The sequence below is a fragment of the Muntiacus reevesi genome, chromosome 1 (assembly GCF_963930625.1).
Source record: "Muntiacus reevesi chromosome 1, mMunRee1.1, whole genome shotgun sequence".
NCBI classification, from domain to species: Eukaryota; Metazoa; Chordata; class Mammalia; order Artiodactyla; family Cervidae; genus Muntiacus; species Muntiacus reevesi.
The window spans coordinates 204,641,649-204,667,521 of record NC_089249.1 but is presented as its reverse complement, the minus strand read 5'-3'; the positions used below and the strand labels follow the sequence as shown (position 1 = coordinate 204,667,521).

Here is a 25,873-nt window from a genome sequence, read left to right as displayed (position 1 = left end):
CTGGAGTCTTGATTTTTTCTATTTTATTAGCTGTGACTTTGGGCAAATTATGTCCTTTTACTCTGCTCCTACTTATATAATTCTAAAATGCTAGAAATGGGTCATTTGTTTTCAACTATTGCACCCAAATCTGTGTCATCTAAGTTTCAGTGATTCTACCTGATTTCCTTAATTGTACTGAGGGTGAGCCAATGGCTCAAATCTTCATGATCAGAAGTTAGACTCTTCCCGCTTTAAGAAATTCTAAGTGGTTAGAATGGGCATCCTTGTCTTGTTCCTGATTTTAGAGGAAAGGCTTTCAGCTTTTCTCCATTGAGTATGATGTCATCTATGAGTTTGTCATAAATGGCCTTTATTATGTTGAGATATATTCGTTCCATCTGTACCCACTTGGATGAAAGCTTTTATTGTGAATGAATGTTATATTTTGTCAAATAGTTTTTCTGTGTCTATTGAGATGATCTTGTAATTTTTATCCTTTCTTTTGTTAATGTGGTATATTACATTGATTGACTCGCAAATTTGGAACGACCTTGCGTCTCTGGAATAAATTCCACTTGATCATGGTGTCATATTATAGGTGATCAGAAAGTGTCAGCTTTTCTCTGGCACATTCCCAACAATGACCCTTAAACCACATGAAGGATAGCTTACTATCTTTTAGGGAAACAAATCCCAACTTTTGGGTAATTTTATTGTTAGAAATTTCTACCTTATCATTGGAATTTATGTCAAGATAAAGTTTTTCTCTATTTGGTATTTATTTTTACCCTCTCTTACATAAACACTTATTCCAGCATCTCTGGAAACTAGGACATCTACTGGCAAATTCCATCTCTGTCTCTAATAATTTTTTAGAGGGAAAGAAATGAAGCTTGGCTAAAACTATAGGTAAACTCTTCCCCAGTAGTGAGTCAAGATTTTTGTCTAATTACTGGGGTTTTATTTTCTTTTTATTTGAAATTCCTAACCCTCTGGGTATGGGAAACAAAATTAAAATGTATTCCTAAGCATGTTGTAACATAAAATAAGCTACTTAGAAAGGAGGGATACTGCAAAGAACTGAAAAGTATCAGCTATGATTTCTGAAGTCTGACTCTCTTGACTTTTTATAAAGGTGGTCACATGAGGCCTGGCTCTTGGTCAAGGTTGTAATGAGGCCTAAGGGTTTGTGCATAAGCTAGTTCCCCTGCAACATTACTAAATGAAATAAGACTAAATTACATTTTTTCATTTGTGATTTGTCTTTCATTAAAAGTATTTTGTAAGAAAGATTCATCTGATTCACTCTTTGTCACTTCAGATGAATCAACAGAACATAATGATCACAATCTTCGGGGTCAATTCAGGATGCTCTGATGAGAATCACTAAGAGGGCTAAGAACATCTAGCACAGATAGTCCTTAGTAGGGTTCATCAAATCTTTCCTTTATTTCCCAAGGTTCTCAAAAGATATCATGACAACCCATGCTGTAAAGGCCTTGCCATCACACTTCAGTGTTACTGTTTTATTACCGAGTCTGTTACACTGCCTTCTTCTACTCACTGTGACTCTCTAAAGTCACCTTTACAAACCTAGCAAATTAATGGTACTCTCCATTAGTGAAGCCTCACATTAGCATTGAAAAGGAAAATCAGCATCTGGAATCAAAAGACCTTGGTTCTAGTCAATTTAGCTACTTCCTTACTAAGAGAGCATGATTAGCTCTACTCAAGCTCTCTGGGACCTCATCTTTCTCACCTACAAATCAGAGACACTAATACAGATGACAATTAGGTTTCATCAATGAGCAGAGCTGTTGGAAGTGCAGGTTAAGGATTAAGAAGCCATATATGCAACCCAGTGTGAAAGAATCCCCAAGTCAAAGGCTTGCCATAGAGCAGGAAGAAACATACATGGCACATATTTATCACTCCTGAACTTTTAAAATACTCACCTGAGGAAGTATAAATACAAAACAAAATAAGAGATGTGAAATTGATTTTTAAACTGAGTTATATCAAAATGCTACTATCACTTTTAATAGTTGCACTATTAATGATGGGTTATTAGAAGAGAAATGAAAAGAGAAACCTACCTATACCTTTTGCATTCAGATCATTCTCTTATATGTTCTTGGTAGTAAGCATTTTTATTAGTGGCCACCTAAAGATAAAACCCATCTCTTACATCTGCTCTCTAAGTGAATGAAGGTGGGTTGGATGGGGTAGATTTCAAAGTGGAAAGAAGCTATGCTCTGGCAGGCCCAAGTCAGAGATTCCATGGGAAGCAAGAGGTCAGGCTTTAGAGTACCCTCATATCGTTTCAGGAAGGCAGCCACCTACTATGCCTAGGCATCAGGCCAGCTTTGGCAGAAGATTGGATCAAGGCTATTTGCATGTCTGTTTCAGGACATTAAGTTTTGTCTACCCATACAAGGTGAGGAAGAGATCAATGCAATCATGAAGAAAACTTAATTTAGAGGAAGAAAAAGGAAGAGAAGAAAGAAAAGACACAAGTCTTGCTTTCACTGAAGTATATTTTTTGTAAAGTGTGACAGAGTCGTCTTTAGAGAAGATCCTTAGTGTTTTAGTGGCCAGTTTAGAGTATCCTTGGTATGCTTCAAGGAATAATGACAAAAGGCAGACAGACATTCCACTTCATTACAAGCATAGCATTGGGTACTGTCATCTATGTGTTATGTCATTTAATCCCCACCAACTCTGTGAAATGGCATCTAAGGTCTGGCGATGTCATGTCTGGCCTAATTTCTCATGGCCAAGAATTGACAAGGTCCAGCTTTAGAATTCGAGGCCATGATTTGAAGTGTGTGGAAAGACTAAGAAATTTTAAACCGTGCTGGCAACTCTGTGTTGTAACTCTTCTATAAATAGTTCCCTGATTATTCCTAAATCCCATTGACTTGGTATAATGTAAGCTATTCAGCAATGTGATATGGATAAATATTTCCTTTTCAAAACACTGCACAAATACATGATTTCCTCCCTCTGTCCACCCTGTAGGAGAAGTAGGAAAAGAGCAAGGTAATAGGAATTTACCTCTAAGCTATAAAGCCTTCCTTTCCTTTCAGTAATCACTGAGGGGAGCTCCTAGTTACTAGGGAGACCGTAACAGTGCAGTAGATTCAAGTACAACACTGGGGTTGCCTGGCTAGAGAATGCCAAAAAAGCAAAGGAAAATATTATTGTTACTGAAACCATTTGATGTCTATGACTAATAAAAAACATGTTGGCAAACTGAATTTTCAGAAATGCCCAAAGGGCTTAGTTAAAGCCACGAATTAATAGCATACAGTAGTTCTGTCTGGATAAAAGAAAAAAAGACAACAACGCCAAACCATTTTAAAAGTTATCTGAATAACCAAAAGATTCCAATATAAATCTTAAGCAACCAATCAGGGTCCTTTAATTCAACTTTTAATTGAAATTTCTTCTTTCCTTTCTTTTACAGCTAAATAACAGTGTTACATATTTTGAGTCACATAATTCTTGAATTCTGGGGGACACACCAGCCTTCTTGGCCTTCTTAACCAACATCTCACAAATCCCAGAATTATCTCTAAAGTGTCCCTGACAGCTGTATTCATCTTAGAGACGGAGACGGGCTGAGCTGTCCATTCACACAAGTGCTGTGCCTCAGGAAGCCTGGTGGCAGCTAGGGGCAGATGGGGCTGGGGCTGAGTCAGACCTCCAATTACCTCTTGACCCAGGCCCCAGAGGTTACCATGGGCCTGCCTGAAGATGTTCATCTGGATTCTGCTTGATCGTGCCCAGAGCAGGAGGCCTTTGCTAGAACATATCCTATCTTGCTATGGATATAAGCTCTGACTGTTGGAGGGCGCTTTCTCATGCTGTGCCAAAATCTGCCTGCTCATGTTTTCTATCCCTGGTTCCGCACACTATCTCTGGAACAATACTGTTTGACTCAACTTCCTTTCGTCTTGAATAGCCCTTTAGATAACTGAAGCCAACCATCATAATTCCCTGACATACGGTCTTCTCCAAACTAAATATCCTCCGTTTCTTTCTCAGATCATAAGGCAAAAATATACAGACATTATAGCAATAATAAGAGACAGAAAATATATAATCATCATAAGAGAAAGACAAAAAGGTGGTCTGGAAATGATTTTTTTTTAAAGAGTTGTTTTTCTAACTGGCAAACTGAAAATTTTAAGTGATTTTGAGAACTGTCTCTTTTCACTGAGTTCCTGCATGCTCGCCATCAAGTCATCCCATCAGAATGGAAATGTGGCTTGCCAAGGATTTTTCTTGTTGACACCATACCAGCTCCAAGTGATCAGCCATCAGTTCTCACTAACTTGCATTTATTTTTGCTTTGTTTATTTAGGGTCAATGCCCACTTTGAGAAAAGTTTCTGGAAGGATACTTATCTGCTATGAATAGGTGTGACATAATTTCAGAATTTGAATATCATCTATTAAGAATTAAGGGAGGGACAATGTAAGGAAACTGAATCCTTAGTTATTTCTCCTCCCCAAGTTTTATTATGCAAAATTCCAAGCATACAGAACAGTTGATGTAATTTTACAGTAAACACCCATATTCTTCATAGCTAGACACTACAATTGACACTTTGTTACCTTCAATTCATCACTTATCTATCAGTTTCTTGATCCATCCATCAACCCATCTTACTTTCTTACACCTTTAAGTGTTAACAGTGCTCATCAGTACACTGAATTCCTGACACTTGAGCATGTATATCATTCAGTTCTTTTTTGATGCTTTTCATTAGCACTCTTTTCTGAATTCCTCTTACTATTCTTTCCCTCATTCTCTCCACTTTCTTTTCTTACAGAAAAGAAAACTTCCTTTCTACACCCTTCCTCCCCCTTGCCATCCCCCAAAGTTCTAAATGGTAAAAGGAAATGTGAAAAATCTGAGCATGCAACTGGTCTTGAAGCAGCTTCAGGAAATGTCCCTCATAGGTGTGAGCTCCATAGACCTGGGAGAGACGAGGTTCTCGTGAACAAGCTGATGCAAACCAACTTACAAGAGAGGGAGGTATAGAGCAACAAGGCAACAGAATTTACTGTGAGAATCACAGCTATCAAATACTTAGGCGTTTTGTACACTACTACCTTGCTTCATCAGCTTGACTTCTCCCTGAACTAAGCTGCATAATGCGCAAATTATGAAGGGTTTAGATGAACAGAGACTCACAGAAAGACAGTAAGGTCTTAGTGACATGAAGCAGAGATCTCATCAGCACTTTTTAATAGCTGGCCAGCACAGTGTCCGATACCAAAAGGATGCTTCATGATTAGTGCATGCATGTGTGAAGTCGCCTCAGTCATGTCCGACTCTGTGTGACACTATGAACTATAGCCTGCCAGGCTCCTCTGACCATGGGATTCTCCAGGCAAGAATACTGGAGTGGGTTGCCATTCCCTCCTCCAGGGGATCTTTCTGACCCAGGGATCAAACCCATGTCTCTTACATCTCCTGCATTGTCAGGCAGGTTCTTTACCACTAGCGCCATGGAGCAGAGATCTTATCAGCACTTAACAGCTGGCGAGCACAGTGTCCAAAACCAAAAGGATGCTTCATAATTAGTACATCATGAAATGAGCACATGAACGCTAACTACCCCTCTAAGTAGAATGACTCTGGCTCAGGGCGCCTTTCCCCTGGACAGGCTGAGTGAACTTTGCCCACGTCCGCTCTTCTAGCGCTCTTCAACGAAGTTCCAAGACCACCATTCTCCTTTGAATGATGCATTTTCTTTTATCAGTGCATATGCCATTCATTAAACTTTCAGGACGTCCTAATCTTGAGGTCTATGACTATCTAATCCTGTCTTTGATAAACTGATTTTATTGGCTTTACTCTCAAAACAAAGAGTGATCTCCTGCTGCTTGAGTCTACTCTTTTTAAAGATCCGGGAACACTGTCTTCCCTGATGAGCAAAAACCATTCCTCTCACTGTCTCAAGATTTATGTCCGATAAGAAATGTTAGCCATTTATTTTCTGGGCTTCCTAATTACCAGCCCACAAAGACTTGGCAAGGTGAGCTTTTCACTGGAAGGGCAGCACCACAAAAATGCCAGCACAGCACAACTACAGATTCTCTGTAGTTGCAGAGAAATCCAATTGTGACAAATCAAATCCATTTTGAGAACCCTAAGTGGAGTTTTCTAGTCATACAGTCTCAACGGGAATCCTTCGGTTATATAACAACTTCTTAATGTAGTTCCTTCAAAGGTTTCAATGTCACAAATCAGACTATTTTATAGCAAGGAATTCCTGTCCTTGCTATTTCAATTTCTTGAAAAATATTCTTTCCCCTGACCACTTTCTCTATATAGATACCATAGTAAATATCTATAAACATCAACATTTCATGGAAATGCTTTAGAGTTTATTTGGATGCAAACTCTAAGGTGAAAATGACAAGAGAATCAAGGCTAAGACTATTTCCTGTGAGGTTACTTACAGGCCAGGAAAAACAAAAAAAACAGATGCTTTTTGGTGTTGGCACTTCAATGGTAAAATGACTGAGAAAAAAAAAAATCAGATGCTTTTCAGTGTTGGCACTTCAATGGTAAAATTCAGACTGCCAGCTAGAGTTCTTTTCTAACTGCCTCTCTATATAAGCAGCCAACACACAAGGTTCAGATCCAGATAAAAATCCTTCAACAGGGTGAAAGATACTATGATGCGGATAGCAAACTTTTACTGTTGGTGGTTTCAATGCTCTGACAGGAGAGCATGGACCTCAAACAGGACTTGGTCTAGGTGAACACGGAGCTCTTTCTTTTAGCTGGCCTTTAAAGGCTATGTTTGTTCAGACATCATTAGTTCTTTTTCTTTCTTTGGTGCATCTGTCTCTAGTGATAGAAACTCTTTTTTTTTTTTTTAAGAAACTAAAGCACAAAAGGAAACTGAAAAAGCTGCAAACTGATCTGGCAACAGCTAAGCAAGAGGCTGCCATCACAGTCCTGGCACTCAATGAGAAGATCAAGACTCTATGTGAAGGAAAGTCAGCCCCTAGAGGTCAGTATTACCACGTGACAGTTACACACTGGCCCTGGGCCCTGGGCGATGCATATAGCTTCACTGGCAACAGAGCAGAGAGCAAGGCCACAGTGCCAGGCAGCACACCGGGCCAGCTGCATGCTGGCCGGGCCTGATCTCCATTCTGCTTGATTAGAGACATACAGAAACCGCGAGCTCCAGGCGGGGTGTGCTTCCGCTGTGAGAAAAGCAGGGAATGAACAAGCAGTTCCTTCAAGGAAAGTCTCTGGGGCTGAAGAATAGAGTGAAACATCTGATCAGGGTCTTGCTGGGTGGCAGTGAGGAAAATCCAGAGCCCAGAGAGGAAGACCCGAGGCTCCCAGGGGTGGGTCTCTGAAGTGGGGCAAGGAGAAGGGCTTGTCTGAAAGTGTAGACAGGCTGATAGACCAAGACAGGCATGGGAAAGGAAAGAAATCTGTTTTAACAACAGGCTAACCAGCCAGAAATACGCAGGGAAGACGGGCTGAGGGTGAAATCTGGGTGGTTCCGAAAAAGTTAACAGCTACTCTGGTATGGATGTTTTAAAAAGTCTTCCCTCAGAGATGATAAACACACTTGGAGGGGGCGGGGACCCTCAGATTGTCATCATCAGCAATAATAAGAATTAACATTTGATACGGCACACCAGGCATTTTGTTAAGCCATTTCATGTGTTTAATTCTCAGAATAACCTCTGAAGCAGGTATTAGTACATTTACAGGTTCCACAAGAATAAACGCAAGCTACCTGGCCCTAGGTTAGATGTGTGTGGCCACGCCTGGGCAGTCACCCCAGGGTACCTATGCAGCTTTGGTGCAGAGAGGCAATTTCTCTGCAGCAAGAGCAGATCTTACTCTGCCTGGTAGATCTCCTGCAAAACTATGGTTCCCTGGGACGAATGTCTTCCTTTGATGTGCGGCACTCTTGCAAAGCCAGGAACATGCAATTGTTCTTACTCTCACTTCCTCTATTACTCATAAATAATTATGGAAAAAGAGGAGGAATGTGGAAATAATGGAGAAGGAGGAAGTAGGTGATGCGGTGGCTGTAGAAAGTGAGACACTCCCAGCATCCTGACCGTATGGGAAAGCGTTTAATATGAGTTTGGTTTTAATTTTCAGTTTTGAATAGCACTTTCCCTAGCTGGAAATGGCATGTGACACCATCACCTTGAAACACATGGTTTTCTCTTTCCACAGAACAATATAGCTTAATTTGCTTTTACCACCATGAAACCTAAATGAATAAAACCCATTAGAGAATATTATCCATTTAAAAGTCTTTATTCTAAGGCATCATAGCCAGATTTCAAATCAGTTGCATGATAGGAAGCTGACAATGATTGCACAGGATGCTGGAGAAAATTTTCCTGCTCATCTGAGAGAAGTTCTCAATATCTCAACTATACTTTGAATCTAGTGGAAAAAAATTTTATTGCAAGTTATCTGATTCTTATTACTCTCATTTTGACAAAAATAATGTCCTTTGCTATCTAAGGATGATTTTGTCCCTTTGATATTTTGATAGGTCAAAATTAGGATACTACTGGGTTACCAGGACTGTAACAATTGTGGGGGATGTTAGAAAACATTAAATTCTATCTTTGCTTCTTTGTCCGCTTTTATCTCTCTATTTCTGTCTAAAGCAGGGGAAAATTACCTGTGCAGGAAAAAACCAAAAAAACCTAAAGTATTATGAACAGATATAAATTTAAATAAAGCCAAATATTCCAAGGTTAATTATGATGAAAGTACTGACTCCCTATAGAACCTATGTATTGCTTCTCTTATTTGTTGGAGAAACTGAGTCAGTAGACAGACATACAGCCTGAAGCTCTTAAAATGAATATTTGCACAGTCTTAGTCTCCTATGGGTTTCAAACAGCCTAACCCTGTGTTCAACAGCCCAGGAAATTATTATCAAGGCTCTCGTGGCCCCAGAGTAACATGAGCTCTTGTTCTCAGAGACTTTGGTCACCTTGCCCTACCTCAAAATTGATTTGAAAGTAAAGTCTGCAAAGATGTAGGTAACTTTAACACACAATGGCTCCCATTGAACCACGAACAATTAGGGTTGACCCACCTCCCACACACATTCCTTGACCAGAACACCACTCCTTCCCTGCTTTGTCCTGTGCCCTTTGATAAAATGTTTGTTTTTGGTTTTCAGGCCTCTGTTTGCCAATGACAGATACCCTCAATCATAACAGCTCATGATTGGGTGATTATGAGAAAGGGTGATTTGTTGGCACAAGCCCTAACAAACTGAGCCAGGGCATGCTCAGCCTTCGAGTCTCATAGATTCAGGGACTCAAATCCCATCAGGGCACTCTATCTATGTCTCTCTACTTCTCTCTGCACTGAGACTTTCATTTCCTCAAGAGGGATGTCTGGAGACACTGAAAACATGGCCACAAGCAACCAAGGGCTGCCCTACTTGTTTCTTCTCCAGAGAAGCAAAAAAAAAGTATTTTCCCACCAGCTTTAGTTAGGAAAAGTATGAGAAGGTACCTTGTCCTGGCTTGGGTTGGGTACTTATTCGAGCCCATGAGTCTGTCTTTGTAGCTGGAGGTGGGGAAGCATGGTTGGACGAGCTTGGTTATGCACCAACCAATGGATGCAGGGGCAGAAGGAGCTAAGGGTGGGACAGGAGGATATTGTGACTGCTGGATCCCAGAAGTACAGGGCTGGGCCGGGAGAAGACACTGGAACCCTGTCTTCCAGGAAGGGCTAGCCTGTTGCAGCAAAGAAACATGTCCAACCTACTCTCAGTGTGATCAAGCTAAAATATAACAAAACGCTTTAAAAATCACCCATCCATGAGTATTTGCACTTTTTAAGTGGATTCTTCTTGATGAACAAAAAACCTTCATGATCCAAAGATATTAATGTCCAATGGTAAAACTTCAGATTCTATAACAGAGTGAACCACTTTGGGAAAGGAGACCCCTTGCAGCCTCCATCATGTGACAGCGTAGTTGCCAACTCTGAAGTTCAGTTTTATGGTAACAAGTGAAATTGCAAGAGGGGAGAAAGGGTTGGTTCTAACTTACATGTTATCTGGATTAACACAAAGCTACTTCTCCGCTGTAGTTACAAGCCAGTGCCTACAGTTATAATGAGCAGATTAATGAGATCGATTCAAATAAATTAGAATCTCTTTCTATGCAAATGGGCACAAATTTTCAGTTTGGTTCATTTTCTAAGCAAGACTATATAAAAGGTTGCCATTCAACTCTTCTGATCAGAGGAATGCCCTAGAATACTAGGGATGCTTTTAAGCATGTTCAAATTGATGGAGCAGTGAGCTATGAAACATTTTTTTTTTTAACATGTAAACACATAAAATGATTTCACTGGCTTCATACTTAAATAACCTCCAAGGAAATAAATGATTTAAGTCAATGGAAAGTTCAACTGAAAAGAAAAACACCTTTATTATAAAACTGGCACAGCAGGAAACTTACTTACAGTCTGAGTGTTGTTTGTTGATTTTAACTTTGTGCAAATAATCACAGCCCAGGGCTGATTCCTTGCCTCTTTTCCACAGCTGGCACCTGAAGTGCTTGTAGTTTAATTTACTCACAGAATTCAGTGAAACGCCTATTGTACCCATTCAGAGCTTGAGTCCATCTTTTGGTAAACATTAGTATGCAGGAATCTAAGGCTAGATTTCAAAACAATCTGCTTCCTTTGGTTTTGGAGCAGAAAATTACTTTGTAAAGGACCTGAGTGAGTTGAGTCCTGGCACATAAGTATCAAGTCACCTGCTATGATGAAAGCTTGAATCCTTGACCAGAACATTCAGGACCTGATTTGTAGATTTCAAGCTAGCACACTAAAGGGAATGCACTCTTCTGGGTTTTTTTCCCTTTTAATTCTTTTCTCAATATGCACAGCTGGTATATCAAATAATGTACGTCTCATTCCCACAGGCAAGTTCCCAATGTCCCACTGAAAGCCGTGTCAACTTTAAGTCATTTCTTGGTTTTACTCTCATTAAGAAGACACTGCCCCAAACCAAACACCATATATGAAAGCATATATGTGGAATCTAGAAAATTGGTATAGGTGATCTTATTTGCAAAACAGAAATAGAGACACAGACGTGGAGAACAAATGTATGGACACCAAAAGGGAAGTGTGAGGGTGGTAGGATGAACTGGGATATTTGGATTGACATATATACACTAGGTATAAAACTATGGATAAAGCTGAGAACCTGCTCTATAGCTCAGGGAACTCTCCTCACTGCTCTGTGGTGTCCTAATGGGAAATAAATGCGAAAAGAGAGGGGATATATGTATACATGTAGCTGATTCACTTTGCTGCATTGTAGAAACTAACACAACATTGTAAGACAACTATACTGCAATACAAACGAATTAATAAGAAAAGAACAAGTCAAACAAGAAGACGATGACACTCCCAGCTAGTACAGGTACATCCCAGGGCAAGCTTATCGAGGACTCAGGGTCTAAACAGAGCCAGACACAGGATTGACTTTCCAGTGACATAAAATTACTTTTAAACACTATCTCATTAATTTTAAGAATAGGACTTGCTGTCCTATACCATCATGAAAGTCAGGAGATACATCTCTTTGACAAAACCCCAGAGCCAACTCTAACCAGCATTCTAAAGAGTACCTTTTATCTTGATGTCCATCCCCAGGCACACAACCCAAATCCCCTCTCCTTTTTATTACTCTTTTTCCAAACGTTCTTGGGAGAAAAACTCCTATTGCAACTAGATTTTAAGAAAAATGGGATTTGAGGGTGATAAAAATGTTCTGGAATGAGGTAATGACAATGCTTGCACAACATTGTCAATATAGGAGGACCATGGAATTGTACACTTTAAAATGGTTAGCATGGTAAACTTTATGTTATGAGAATTTTATCTCAGTTAGAAAAAAACATAGTGATTAAAACAATCCTTGCAAAGATGTAACACCCTGTCAAGTGTAAGTATGTTTTAATGAGAATGCTTTGGGCCTAAGTAAAATCTTGCCTTGGTAGGATTCCAAGCTTTTAGAGAGCCAATCATGTTAATATTTATTGGAGTAAGACTAGTCTTGAATAGTTGTCCATTTGTGTCTAGTTTTTTAAACAATGCCATCCTTCTCCTCTTCTACTGTCTCTCAACTCTCTGAAAGGCTGGTGTTCCTCAGACTAGGGAGCAATTACTTGACCAACAGTTCTGCACACACTTCTTTCACCGCTGAACACAGATTTTTATTTATAGGTCTACCTAGAATTTTCTAATATGGTAACAAGGAGGACTCTGGATTCTCACAGTTCCAACTCTTGGGGCTTTGTTATAAACTCTGCTCACCACCCATGGCATCAGACCGCATGAAGTCTGGTTTGATATTTGGTCAAAACACAAACAGGCAGCCTGCACTCCCCTACTGTTGCCAAGGGTGTTACTGCCTTGATGGAAAGGGACAAGAACTCCGGGAAACAAAAGGTGGAGATTTCCCCACCCACATAATTATCCCTACGTTTGCAGAAAGAAGCTTTCTTTTAAGCACTCCTACTGAATCCTTAAAGAAGCTATTCCATGGTGGGGTATTTTACATCTAGACCAATAAACACCAGAAATTAACAGTAGGGAGCATGAGAGAACATAGGAATAATAACTTCAAGGTGTGCTTTCTAAGTGTAACAAGTTCCTCAGGACTTTTTGTATTTACCTCATGGAAATAGCTTATATTTATCTTTATAATCCCTTGACTCATTTAGAGATTACCTGTCAGGTTTGCCTCTTCCTTTGTCCACTGAATTCTTCCTGAAATGGAGCCACTTCCTGGAATAGAGCCCCAAAGCCAAAGCCTTCACATTGATTTCAGAAGTTCCCTCAAGGATAAACAACCTCTTAGGAGTCCCTGAAAAGCTTAGAGATCTTCTTGCACAAAGATCCCTAAAAATCTTTCTTATTCCATATGTACCAATCTGGAGTGGTTCTAATTTTCAAAAGGACATTGTAGAGACTCATAGGCCTAAAAATAACTCATGTGAAAACTAGGTGTCACTTAAGACTTTGTTGGTTGCAAGTGACAGAAACCAAAATGAAACTAGTTTAACACAAAAGAAATTTTACGAGCTGCTAAGGCTGGCAGTGAAGCTGAGTGCAGAGTTTCTGAACTCTTCTTTGACCCCATGTGACCTCTTGCAGGCACAGACCAGGAAAGATCCCCTGGCTGTCTTGACTTGTCAATCTTTAGCGAACATCAGTTTCTGCCTGCTCAGAACAACACCCCTTTCTTTTAGTAACGGAAACATGGTTTTCCTTTGGAGAACTATGCCTCTCCTGTTCTCTGTGGTCTGTTGGGACTGTCAATCACACTGTCGCCTTCCTGCTTGACCCAGGAAAAGGCCTGTGACAAGCTGAGCCAATCACACTCACTTTTTTTTCAGGAATGTGAATCTTGAGCTGAGTTGAATGAAGAAGGGCAGAAAAAAGCAGAGCTAATTCATCCTGTAGGTCTAGCCCTGCCCCCTGAAGAAACTGTCTCTGAACTTCTGATATCTGACTAACTTCACAAGGTTGGGTTGTTAAGCATTCCTTCAATGCTTGAGAGCTTTCTCATATCCTTCCTATAAACTTATTTTTTGCTTAAAGTAGTCTGCATTGGCTTATAATACTTGCAACCAAAGAACCTTAATTTGTACCAAACTAAAGGGAACAGAAGTCTTCCTCACTCAGTGGTAAAGAACTCAGCTGCCAACAGAGGAGACATGAGTTCAATCCCTAGATTAGGAAGATCCCCTGTGAGGGAATGGCCACCCACTCCAGTATTCTTACCTGGGAAATCCCAAGGATAGAGGAGCCTGGTGTGCGACAATCCATGAGGTTGCGGAGTCAGACATGACTAAGCAACAAACTGATGACAAAGGGAATACAACTTATTTCTCACAGATTCGATACAGAAATCTCAAGGAAGACATGTGATTGACTGTAGTTGTACCATATTCTTATCCATGCATCACCTGCTGTGCCTAAGACAACAGGATTTTATCAGAGGCCACATCTGGGTCATGTGCCAAAGGTCAAGGGCTAGAGGATATTACCAGAAAGAAGATGCAAAAAGTTTCTGGACAGAAGACCAAAACAAAACAACAAACCTCTCACTATCCCCTTTAATCTATTTTAGGTAAAGTTCATAAACTTGGCGAAGATAGCCATGAGCCGAAGATCAGTTTTATCTTGTGAGGAAAGTACAAAATTTCTCTTCTTTCTCTCCCTGTCATTTTCAAACTGCGTATTCAAGCCCTTCCTTGCAAAAAGTCTGGAAATTTATTTATTTTATAATTAACAAAGGGTAAGAAGATCCATTCTGAAATTTTTGGGTGAGGGCCAGTATTTGCTAGCTATACCAGCTGTGGGAATTCAATGATGTCAAGGCCCCTCCCTCCTTTGTTTCTGAGACTAATTTTGGAATTATACTATTATCAGGAAATGGTGCTCCCTTCCTTCTGTCCATCCCTTAGGAATAGCTTTATTATTATTATTTTTTTTAAGTCTCCTGGCTCCTGTATCCAGAGAGTTTGGATGAAAGGGCAAGCACCAGCTAAATGTCAGACAAGGCACATGGGAATTAGAGCTTGATCAATTTCAAAGGTTTCCTCGTTAACCTTGGAAAATGTTCTGATCACCAGAAGAGCATGTGCAGTTTTGGAAATACTGCTCAAAAAAAGAAAGAAAGAAAGAAAGCCCAGACCAGAGCAGAGAAGGAAAATACTTCCTTCCAAGAAATGAGAAATGTACAGAGAAATTTTGAGCACTCCTCTGTCAAACAAAGCAGATGGAGATTTGTCAACAGAAGATGAATTGGAGAGCTTGAGGTTACAAACAATTGTCAGTCAGCTATAGATACTGGTGCAGCTGTTCCTGCTACAAAAAACTCTTAGTGCCAAAGTAGAAAAAGGGAAAAATGTTCTCTCCTGTACTCCCCAGAAACCACAATGCTATTTTATTTAATGACTCAGTGTTTCCTGATAGGAGGGTAAAGTTACAGGCCAGCTACATCAGTCGTATGCATAAATTTGGAGGAATGAGGGGTGTGAGGGGAGTTTGAACTCATTGAATCAAATTTAGAAAAGATGCATAGGACCAGACTATACCAGACAGGTGGGAAACTTCTGTTTGAAGACATGGGATTTCTTTCTGGTCAGTGGAACTGTGTTAGTTTATATTCTTATGCATACATTAGATAACTATGTGCAATGTAGTAGTCTGGAAGAATATTTGTTTTTAAAGATATACTGCCTTGGAACAGATTATTACCCTATTACACCTTTAATTTTTTCCAATCAAATAAAGCCACAATTTGATACTAGACAAAGAACATAGAACTAAGAGGAAACAAAGAGGTAAAGAAAGAGGAACAACATTATTCCTGATTTGTTTAATATGGATTGGATCCAGGAGAAGAGTGTTCATTATGCTGGCATACTAATCAGTGCCTACAAGATCTGAAAACATCACTGCTCTTCTGCAGATGCTTTCCTTAATCCCAGAAATGATCAGAGAATGTCACTGTGATTTTCCAGTATGACCTGAAGTCCTGCCGTGACAAGCTGTCATTTCAACCTGGGCACACTGTTAGAACATCTGCCGCACAAAGAGGACAGCCTCAACATTTTACAAAGGCCCCTTTTTGTTTCTGAGCAATTTCTCGTGAATAAAGAAGGAGCCCTCTTCCTGTTTCAGGGAATTCTGAATAGAACTTGTCACACAGAAAAGAGAAATGCTCTCAGCCACAAACAGAATTTGTACCTTCATGAAGAGATCAATTGTAACCCTGAGGTGAGTTTCTGAGGTCAAGAAAATTAAAGGATGCAGGAGAGATGGTGGAGAGGTACATGTATGCTTCATGCATGGATGAAAACAAGGATTCTTAGGAGTCCTCAAAGGCAGAACAAGCATTACAAGACTCAGGTCAATCAGATAAATAACTTATTTCATTCTGTAGAAACCTAGTATGATCTTAAACCTTAAAAGATCCTAAATTTATAAGGTTGTTGTTCAGTCACCCTGTCATGTCCAACTCTTTGAGACCCCATGGACTGCAGCGTCCAAGCCTCCCTGTTCCTTACCATCTCCTGAAGTTTGCCAAAGTTCATGCCCATTGCATCAGTGAGGCTATCCAGCCATCTCATCCTCCGATGCCCTCTTCTCCTTCTGCCCTCAATCTTTCCCAGCATCAGGGGCTTTTCCAATGAGTCGGCTACTTGCATCAGATGACCAAAATACTGGAGCTTCAGCTTCCATCTTCAGGGTTGATTTCCCTTAAGACTGACTGGTTTGATCTCCTCTCAATCCAAGGGACTTTCAGGAATCTTCTCTAGCAACAGTTTGAAGGCATCAATTCGTTGGCACTCTGCCTTCTTTATGGTCCAGCTCTCACAATAGCATGTGCCCACTGGGAAGACCATAGCCTTAACTATATGGACCTTTGTTGGCAGATAGATGTCTCTGCTTTTCAACACATTGTCTAGGTTTGTCATAGCTTTCCTGCCGAGAAGCAATTGTCTTCTGATTCCATGGCTGCAATCACCATCTGCCATGATTTTAGCGCCCAAGAAGAGGAAATCTGTCACTGCTTCCTCCTTTTTCCCTTCTACTTGCCATGAGGTAATGGGGCCAGATGCCATGATCTTATTTATTTTTAATATTTATTAGGTTATTGGATGGCAAATTCTTTTTTATCACACTGAACTGTCTATAACAGGATTCAGACTTCAGCTGTTTAACACAGTCACTTTCAAGCCAGAGTAACACTTTTGATAGCTCTTTAGGGTGAGTAGATTTTTCTAACCCAAGATGAGTGCTAAGGCCTCTCATCTCACACTATATAGTTAACTAAAATTCTGACGAAAGTTAATTTCAATAAGCTTTTACTTTTTGTAATGCATGCCACAACCAGACACTATTCATTTTTATTTGCAGTTATACATAATGCTAATTAATTCATATATAACCTTTTTAAAAGATTACCTGGAATTTTAAAAGCAGAATGCTTCTCATTTCAAAGTTTTAATGTCTTATATTTATAGTGATTGTATTTTCAGAACTAAAAATCAAAACATTTATTAAAATAAAAATTTACATTCATATCCCCAAATGTTTGAAACCAGGACTGTACTACAGAATCCTAAATGTATTTTCAGAATACTTACAGTTCAAATAGGATTGCATGAGAGAGTGGAAATGGCATATTTACCTAATGTTATTTGTGAATCTTAGCAGATAAGAGTCTTGGAATCTTAGAAATGAAGGTTAATGGAATATAATTAATACCACAAATCCAAGAGAAATGTTGGGAGACCATGAGGGAAATGTAGAACTGACTACTCTGAAAGTAAGAATCAGTGCTTATCTTTAAAAATTGTATCATCAGAAGAAAAAATATTAGAAGCAGACCTTGCATAATCCATCTAAATGCTATACACATTCTCAGATGCAAGTGGCTGATCTTTTCTTTTTTACAACCATAATTTTTCTGTGTAAGTCACAGGAGTCAGTAATTGAATTTGAGAAAAGCTGTCCTTTTGAGGTTGTTTCTGATCTAAAGCCAAAGGGGAGTAATTTAGTTAGCAGAAACTGTGGGTTCTAAACAAAGATGTATATATAGGAATATTGGCAAACCAAAATAAAGTACCTTTATTTCTTTGTCAATAAAGCAGCATCAAGAAGCTAAAAATTCACTTCAGAATAAATTCTTAGGGAAATTTCTAAGGAAATGGAAACTGGTTGAAGTTTCATTTTTCCTTCATCATCAGCATATGCTGATGATCATTCTAATTAATATTACATAAAAAGTCTTTGGTCCTTCTTTAAAAACACTCCCAAAGAAAAATGAAAGACTTACTAGTCTTTTATTGCCTCACTTACATCAACTTTCTTCTTGCTTAATTTAAGGCAATAAATTAATATTCTTATCCTTTTTAAATGACTGATTTCACACACATGTTTCTATTTTAGTGAAATTTTATGTATTATTTCTGAATTTATTACATGCATCCATTATATTAAACACATTGCTTATGAACATTAAGCAAGAGTGAAAACAAAATACTGATTGAACTTCAAATCAAGGGAGGATTACAAGCATAATATATAAAGATTATACTAGAGAAAAAAATTCCACATGAAACAAATGAGGCCCAAACCTAACTGAAATGGTATAGCCATGTGCAACTACTAGAAATTTCCCCCAAAGTGCCAATCTGCTCATTTCATGAAGGCTTTGCACTAGCTATATTTCCTCTTTTTAAGATACTTTAACCCTTTACCCCCTTACCCCCCTCCCGACTCTGTCCCCTTCTTGTATTTTGATCCTTCTTCAGAAAGTGTTTTGGGACCACTTCCATCACCACTACCATCTCCCTACCCACTCACTAGCCTTTCTATGAATTATGCACCTATAAACTTTGTGCACACCATATCATAACATCTATTATATAAATTTCTCTTTATCTTTCTTTACTAATAGGCCCAGGGGCTCCCTGAAGAGAAACAGAATACATTTTGTTTTTTCTTTGTATCTACAGCCTACAGTGTCTGATACTTGATGGTCATAAAATGTTGGATGGATGGACACTGAATAAAACTTAATGGAATTCTGTCCTAGTGCTTTGTTGCTTAATATGGTTATGAACTGCTAGGCATTGGAAAAAGTTTGCTTATAAAATTAAAAATTTAAAACCAACCTGAGTGGCAGATTTACCAGGAAACAGATTGTACTTTCAGATTGCCAGTAACATCTGTAGGACCACTAGCACAGCTCCTGGTTCCCTGGTAGGAGATTATCACATCCCAGGACTGACTTCAAGTATTACCAGGGAACCCCTGGACCACCAGGGGTTAAGACTCCACACTTCCACTGCAGGGAGCATGGATTCAATCCATGGTTGTGGAACTAAGATCCCACATGTCATAAATAAAAAAATATTTTTGAATAAAAAGAATTGTTCTTTTAAAAAATACCTCTGATTCCTCTATACCATATTTTAGCAAGCTGATATTGATTTATCTCCAACTATGTTATTTTATGACTTTTTACCTTTTTAACAAACACTGATGGTAAACACATATATTTAGATGCCATAAAATCTAGCACTCAGGGTTCATATTCAAACATTATCATTAAAATGGCCCATCCTGTAAAACTGAACTGAACATTAGTTCCAAAGTCCTTTCTGATCTATGCTATAAACTGACTGGCTTCCCTGTCCTATTTAGCACTTTAGGCCAGCACCCAGCATCCTTGTGTTGGCCAGTCTATGCTTTGAGGCACTCTAACACCACCCATCATGCATACTACTTCCTGAACACTTCCTAACCTCCTCTGGCCCTATCAATGACCAAAAGCTTTATGATTATTTATTTGGTTCCAATATGCAAGGTGACACTTGGGTTCTCACTCATTCTGTGCTTAATCACTATGTCCCTTGAAGTACAGCTGTTGCCAAGTACTTTAAGTAATATCCTGCCTCATCCCAGTTCAGCTTCTAGGATTCCCTCCCCTGTAGCCTGATATTCCCAATCCAGTTGGTTTGGTTCCCAAAGACACCAAGATCTCTTAAGAATTTAACCTTCAGTGGTCTGGTTCAAGTCAACTGCTGGTTACTTTCATTTAGATCTTGATTATCTAATCCTGATCCGTCACGAGTGGTCACATTGAGTTGTTTTTTGTTGCTGTTGTTAACCATCTCAGTGTTTTAATGCTTCACGTTAAAGGAAGGTTAGTTACACAGGAGTATTGTTTAGGTAATGTCACTTTCATAGTGAGAAATAGTTCAATGGCTTCTCAGTGTCTGTAAAATAAAGGTCATTATTTCTTAACCTGACATTCAGAGTCCTCCATGAACTGGCCTCAGGATGTCTTCCTAGATTTATTTCTTAAACCTCTTTTTATCTATTCATATTCCCTCTTCATCACCTGACAAATATCTGGTAGAAGTCCTCTATCTCTGTTCTTCATGTCTGCTGACAAAATAACAAAGCCTGCCTGATTGTGGTTTCACTCTGTATGATTACAGACCTCAGATGAGCATTTAACTTTTCCCAGCAGAACAGCTCTGATCTTTTCTCAGTAGGTAGCTTTCTCCCTCTCCAAGACAGGTGCTCGGTCCCTTCCTGTCTCTTCTCAAACTTTCTTCCCTCCTCCACACTTTCACCCAGCTGATGACCTCACCTATAATGCACTGAGTATACACAGGTCATCAGATGGAGATGCTCACCTTTCTACTACCAACCAAATCTAAATTCTTGCTTCAGATTGTCACCTGTGTTCTCCTGGTTGCCTTCTGTTAGCAGTAGAGAAAGTGTTGCTCCTCTCATTCAAGGTGCCATCCTCCTACGAGCGCTCCAGACCCCGTGGTTCTCACCTTCCTAGGGACCTCACTTATTTACCCTATCTCACGCTTGCATCATATACTCCTCTTTACCAACTCATTCCTATCTGCATAAGGACGTGTTGGTATTTCACATCTCTGCAAAAGCTTCCTTCGATTCCTCACCGCTTGGTGCCATTTTCTCACTCTTATTCCAAAGTAAACAACTACTGTGTCTTCACTGCCTCACCTCCCTCCCACTCTTGGCTTATGTCCAATCACAGAGTCCTGGTTTTTCTTCTTTCTTATTGGTTACTTCTCTAACTTGTTGAATTCTCCTTTATGGAAGCTTTGAAGACCTTCTAAGCCTGCTCCAAAGGCCCTTCTTTCTATGAATCTTTAGTTTTCCCCTAGATTATCTCATCTACTCTCATGGCCTTAAATATCACCTATAGTATAGTAATTTCTAAATTTGTATCTCCAAGTCTCTCCCTTGAACGCCAGATTCATTTGCTTGCCGGTTAATTTTATATTTTCTCTTCCAACCTAACCACGCTGCAAAGATGGCCTTGCCCTATGTTCTCTCATCTTAGGCAGCGGCACCACCATCTTCCCTGTTACTCAAGCTAAATAAATAAGAAGTTACAAATTAGAACAAGTGCAGCAAAGAATTTAAATGGAATTGTATGACATAAAATAAATTTTGGAGTAGCGAAAATTCTGATGAGGTAGATCAGCAAAATCCTTCTAAGAAGGAGATGATATTTCAACTGAAAGGTAAATTATGAGTAGTAGTCAGACATATAGAAAGGAAGAGGATGAGCACACTCCAAAAGAAAATAGCACGTATAGGGATGTATTAGGGAAAGAGTCTGATGCATTTTCATAATAGTAACAAATCTAATATCCCTGAAGTGGAGTAAGTAAATGAAGAAGAAAGTAGAAGGGGGTGAGTGTGTAAAGATACGCAGGGACTAGATCAAATGTAATATTTCAATAGTCCAGGTGAGAGGAATTGGTAGTGTGGACCATGAAGATAGAACTGGAGAAAATGGATTTAATTTACAGTAGCTCTTGTAGGGACTTCCTTGGTGGTCCAGTGGTTAAGACTCTGCACTCCCAATGCAGGGAGCAGGGCTTCAATCCCTGGCTGGGGAACTAAGATCCTGCACATTGCACAGGGCGGCCGAAAAAAATTAAAATTGTTGTAGCATAATACTCATAAATGGGCTATTTATCACGCTAACCATTTGTAGTATATAGTTCAGTGGCCTTTAGCACATTCAATGTTGTGTAACTATCAGTACTATAGATAGCTAAAATTTTTCACCATCTTCAACAAAAATTTGTGCCCATTAAATAATAACTCCCCTTTCTTTCAGTCCCTGGCAATCCATATACATTGGAGAAGGAAATGGCAACCCACTCCAGTGTTCTTGCCTGGAGAATCCCAGGGACGGGGTCGCACAGAGTCGGACACGACTGAAGTGACTTAGCAGCAGCAGTAGTAACCTATATACTACTTTCTGTTTTTGTGAATCTGTCCATTATAGGTCCTTCTTATAAGTTGCATTCTTCTGTTTCTGGCTTATTTCACTAAATATAATGTTTTTAAGCTTCACACATGTTGCAACATACATTAAAATTCCATTCCTTTTTATGGTTGAACAGTATTTCATTGTCAGTTCTATTTTCATGGTTCACACTACCGATTCCTCTCACCTGGACTACTGAAATATTACTTTTGATCTAGTCCTTGTGTATCTTTACACACTCACCCCCTGCTACTTTCCTCTTCATTTACTTACTCCACTTCAGGGATATTAGATTTGTTACTATTATGTCATATGTATGTGCATATATCTTTTCTTATTCTAAAATATATTTAATCATTATTTTGGAAGAAGAATTAGAAAATGGAGATGAACTGGATTTGGGTGTGAAGGAAGGAGATGAAGGAAATAGATGAGTCCTAGGATTCTAACTTGTGAAAATAAGTGGCAGGAGATTAATAAAATGAGGAAGACTTGAGAAGGACCTGAGAAGATTTTATCATAATCAGACTGAATTAGAATTCTTAACCTACTGGATAGAGGAGGAATCTGGATGGATGAGGCCCCCTGTTCGGTCTTAAATGATAAATGTGAGTTGACCATGGTGGGAGATAGGCATGAGAGCAGGTGGATGCAGAAGTAAATTTTAAAAAGAATGGACCAAATGACAAAAGTCATGAAGATCTTGGCTTTGTTTCTTTTATCGGAACACGCTCTTGTAATTCCTGATGTCCCTTTTGTTTCCTGATCCTCAAATCCAAGGTGAAATGCCCAGCTCTTCAGATCCCTCTTAAGCACTTACTTATGCTCTTTTAATGGTATTTATCATCTTTCATCTTATCTAACAATTTTGGTCCATTTCTTCCCTACTATACCATAAGCTCTTTGAGAGCATATATTACATCTTTAGCATATTTGTATCTTCCCACAGTATCTAATGCTGTTGTCATGCATAAAGAAAATTCAACAAATGTTGGTTTTCAACAGACCATAATCATCAGGAATGAGAATAAAAGATATTGTGTAAATTACTAAGGCTGAAACAGACCATAAAGAATGTTGGTTACAGTAATTATTATTTGAAGATTTTTAATTTCTTTTTTTCAAAATTCAGTTGTACAATTATCTGATGTCATTACATTTTCAGAGAAAATGGAGAAAGCCTCTAAGTTACAGAATAAGTCTTAGACTCTTACTCTCTCAAAAGAAAAGCTAGACAGTCCTGAGATAATCAAGGAGCTATTTTCTGTTGTCATTGTTCTGTTTTGTTACTATGTATGCCTAATCATTAGATAGATTAACCCCAGGGTAGAAGTAGCAAGAACAGTTCTCTATCTATACATTTCTAGCTTTCATCTAAGATGCAGACATTAGTTGAGATACAGCTTAGAATTCCAAATACTTTAATCTATGTGAGCTCAAAAAGTATCCCTATAAAATCAGAAGTACTGATACTTGCAAGTATGTATATCTATTTCAGATTCATAGGTAATATGGAGAGAATTTAAATTTTATCTTCCCTAACTCTACTAGTTCACTTGGCAACTAGCAATGTGATCCTCTGACATCACCTTATCATTTATGTCCAATTTTAGAAATATGTGACATCATTTTACATGATGTTTTAAAGAAAACCTAGATTATTGTGGATTTTAAAAAAGGCTTGAGAATCTGTATTATAGTTGTACAAATGAGCAAATAAAGATTTTTTTTTTTTAAAGTTAAAGGTCTGGTTAAATATAAAACCACGGCTCAGGACTAGGAAGAGAAACAGTATAGAGCAGGCTTATGCAAAACAGAAGAACAGAGAAAATAATGCTCTCCATTGTTTTGAGTGACAAAGAATTGGCAGGAATCCAAATACCACAGGAGACAAGATTAATATTAAGTATATCTGTCAACATCCTGTTTGAAAATCTCAGCCAGGATCTGAGGTATCTGAAAACATCCAAAGGGGGTTTCGCCTAAAAATGAGTCATACTCTCTGTAACAGAAAGCCCTGAAATATCAGCATAGGATGTTAAAAGTGAAACAGACCTCAGTAATTATATTGTCCAACTCCCGTGTTTTACAGATGAGAAAACTGGGGCCCAGAAAACCCTCTCTCCATTCTGCAATACCGGGAGGCACCAGGAAGTAATGCACAGGATATGAACATCGGAGCCATACAGAATTAGGTTCAGATCCCAGTTTGATCACTCAGACAAGTCCTTACTACCTCTGAGCCTCAATCTCCTCACTTGTAATACAGGAATAGCTATTATGCAAATAGTTGTAAGGTTATGATTAATGTTCAAAAAGCATCTGGCACAGAGAGAATCAACAAATGCCAGGTCAGATCCTAGGGTTCATGGCAGAACAAGGATGCCCATCTCAATCCAAGTGTGTCTTCAATGTACCTTGAAAGGTTCCCCCAGTCAGTTAAGCTCTTCTCAAAAAAAGAAAATGAACAAATGAGCAGAGAGGGTGGTTAACTCTTCTATAAATATTCAGGCCTTTAATAATCTGGAAATATCAAATGAGTCAGTTAGTATTAAGTACAGTGCCAAATGGAACTTCTAAAATTTTCCAGGACTTCAGTATTGCAAATGGATAGTTCAACACAAGGAGTAAAAATTGAATAACTTTGAGAAAGCGCCACTAAATACAACTGAAGGAATTTTTCTGAACTTAATCTTTATACTTAAATATGTGTGGGAATGGAATGTCAATAGTTGCAGATATGTATGCTAAAGTAGGTTTTGGAAATTATACAATGGACTTTTTAAAATTTAACTATTATTGATTTACAATGTTGTATTAGTGTCGGCTATACAGCTTCATATTCTTTTCCCTTATAGATTATCACAAGGTACTGAATATAGTTTCCTGTGCTATACAATAAATCCTTGCTGTTTATTTTATATGCTAGTGGTATGTGTCTATTAATCCCGTACTTCTAATTTATCCCTCCCTTCCTCTTTGATAACTGTGTTTGTTTTCCATGTCTGTGACTCTGTTTCTGTTTTGTAAGTAAGTTTATTAATATTACTTTTTTAGTGTCCACATATAAGTGATATCATGTGGTATTTGCCTGACTTACTTCAGTTAGTATGATAATGTCCACATCTATCCATGTTGCTGTAAATGACATTATTTCATTCGTTTTATCGCTAAGTATATGTGTATATATGTACCACTGTGTGTGTGTGTGTGTGTGTGTGTGTGTGTGTATGATGTACCACATCTTCTTTATCCATTCATCTGTTGATGGACATATAGGTAGGTGGCTTCCAAGTCTAGGTTATTGCAAACAGTGCTACAATAAACATTGGGATGCATGTATATTTTTGAATTATGGTTTTCTCTGGATATGTGCCCAGGGTGGGGTTGATGGATCATACAGTAGTTCTGTTTTTCGTTTTCTAAGGAAACTCCATATTATTCTCCATAGTGGTTGTACCAATTTACATTCTCACCAACAGTGTAACAGGATTTCCTTTTTTCTGCATCATCTCCAGCATTTGTTATTTGTAGACTTTTTGATGACAACCATTTTGACTAGTGTGAGATGGTACCTCATTGTAGTTTTTATTTAATGGTCTAGTTTTTTAAATTCAACAAAATGCATTAGACTTGCCTAACATTAGAAAAAACTCCAAATCTTCAAAGGCTGATTGAATTATACAGAGAAGTAAATAGAAATTCCTTAAGACTTGGATTTGTAAGAGAGATAGCAGAAACATTTGTCCTAAGTAGCTATCTTCGCTGTATATGTACATGACATGGAAACATAGGCCCTACCACTTACATGATAGACTTGAAAACTACAAGTAATCTGATTGCTCAGCCTCTTTAGTCCTATCTAATCTTAACTCGCTTACATAGATATAGTCATTAGCCATGACATGTTAAACGAGGATGGACAATTTAAGTTTCTACAACCAGGCATCTGCTTTGCTAAATACCTTGTGA

The 25,873-nt window shown here is 38.7% G+C and overlaps 1 protein-coding gene across 1 annotated transcript in view; it reads left to right on the top strand.

Moving 5' to 3' along the window:
- CCDC192 (coiled-coil domain containing 192) overlaps window positions 1–25,873 on the top strand; it is a 192,823-nt gene that overhangs the window by 126,712 nt on the left and 40,238 nt on the right. Inside the window, 1 exon segment of the mRNA XM_065934333.1 lies at window positions 6,889–7,021. Within this exon segment, the coding sequence (XP_065790405.1) occupies window positions 6,889–7,021 (133 nt within the window).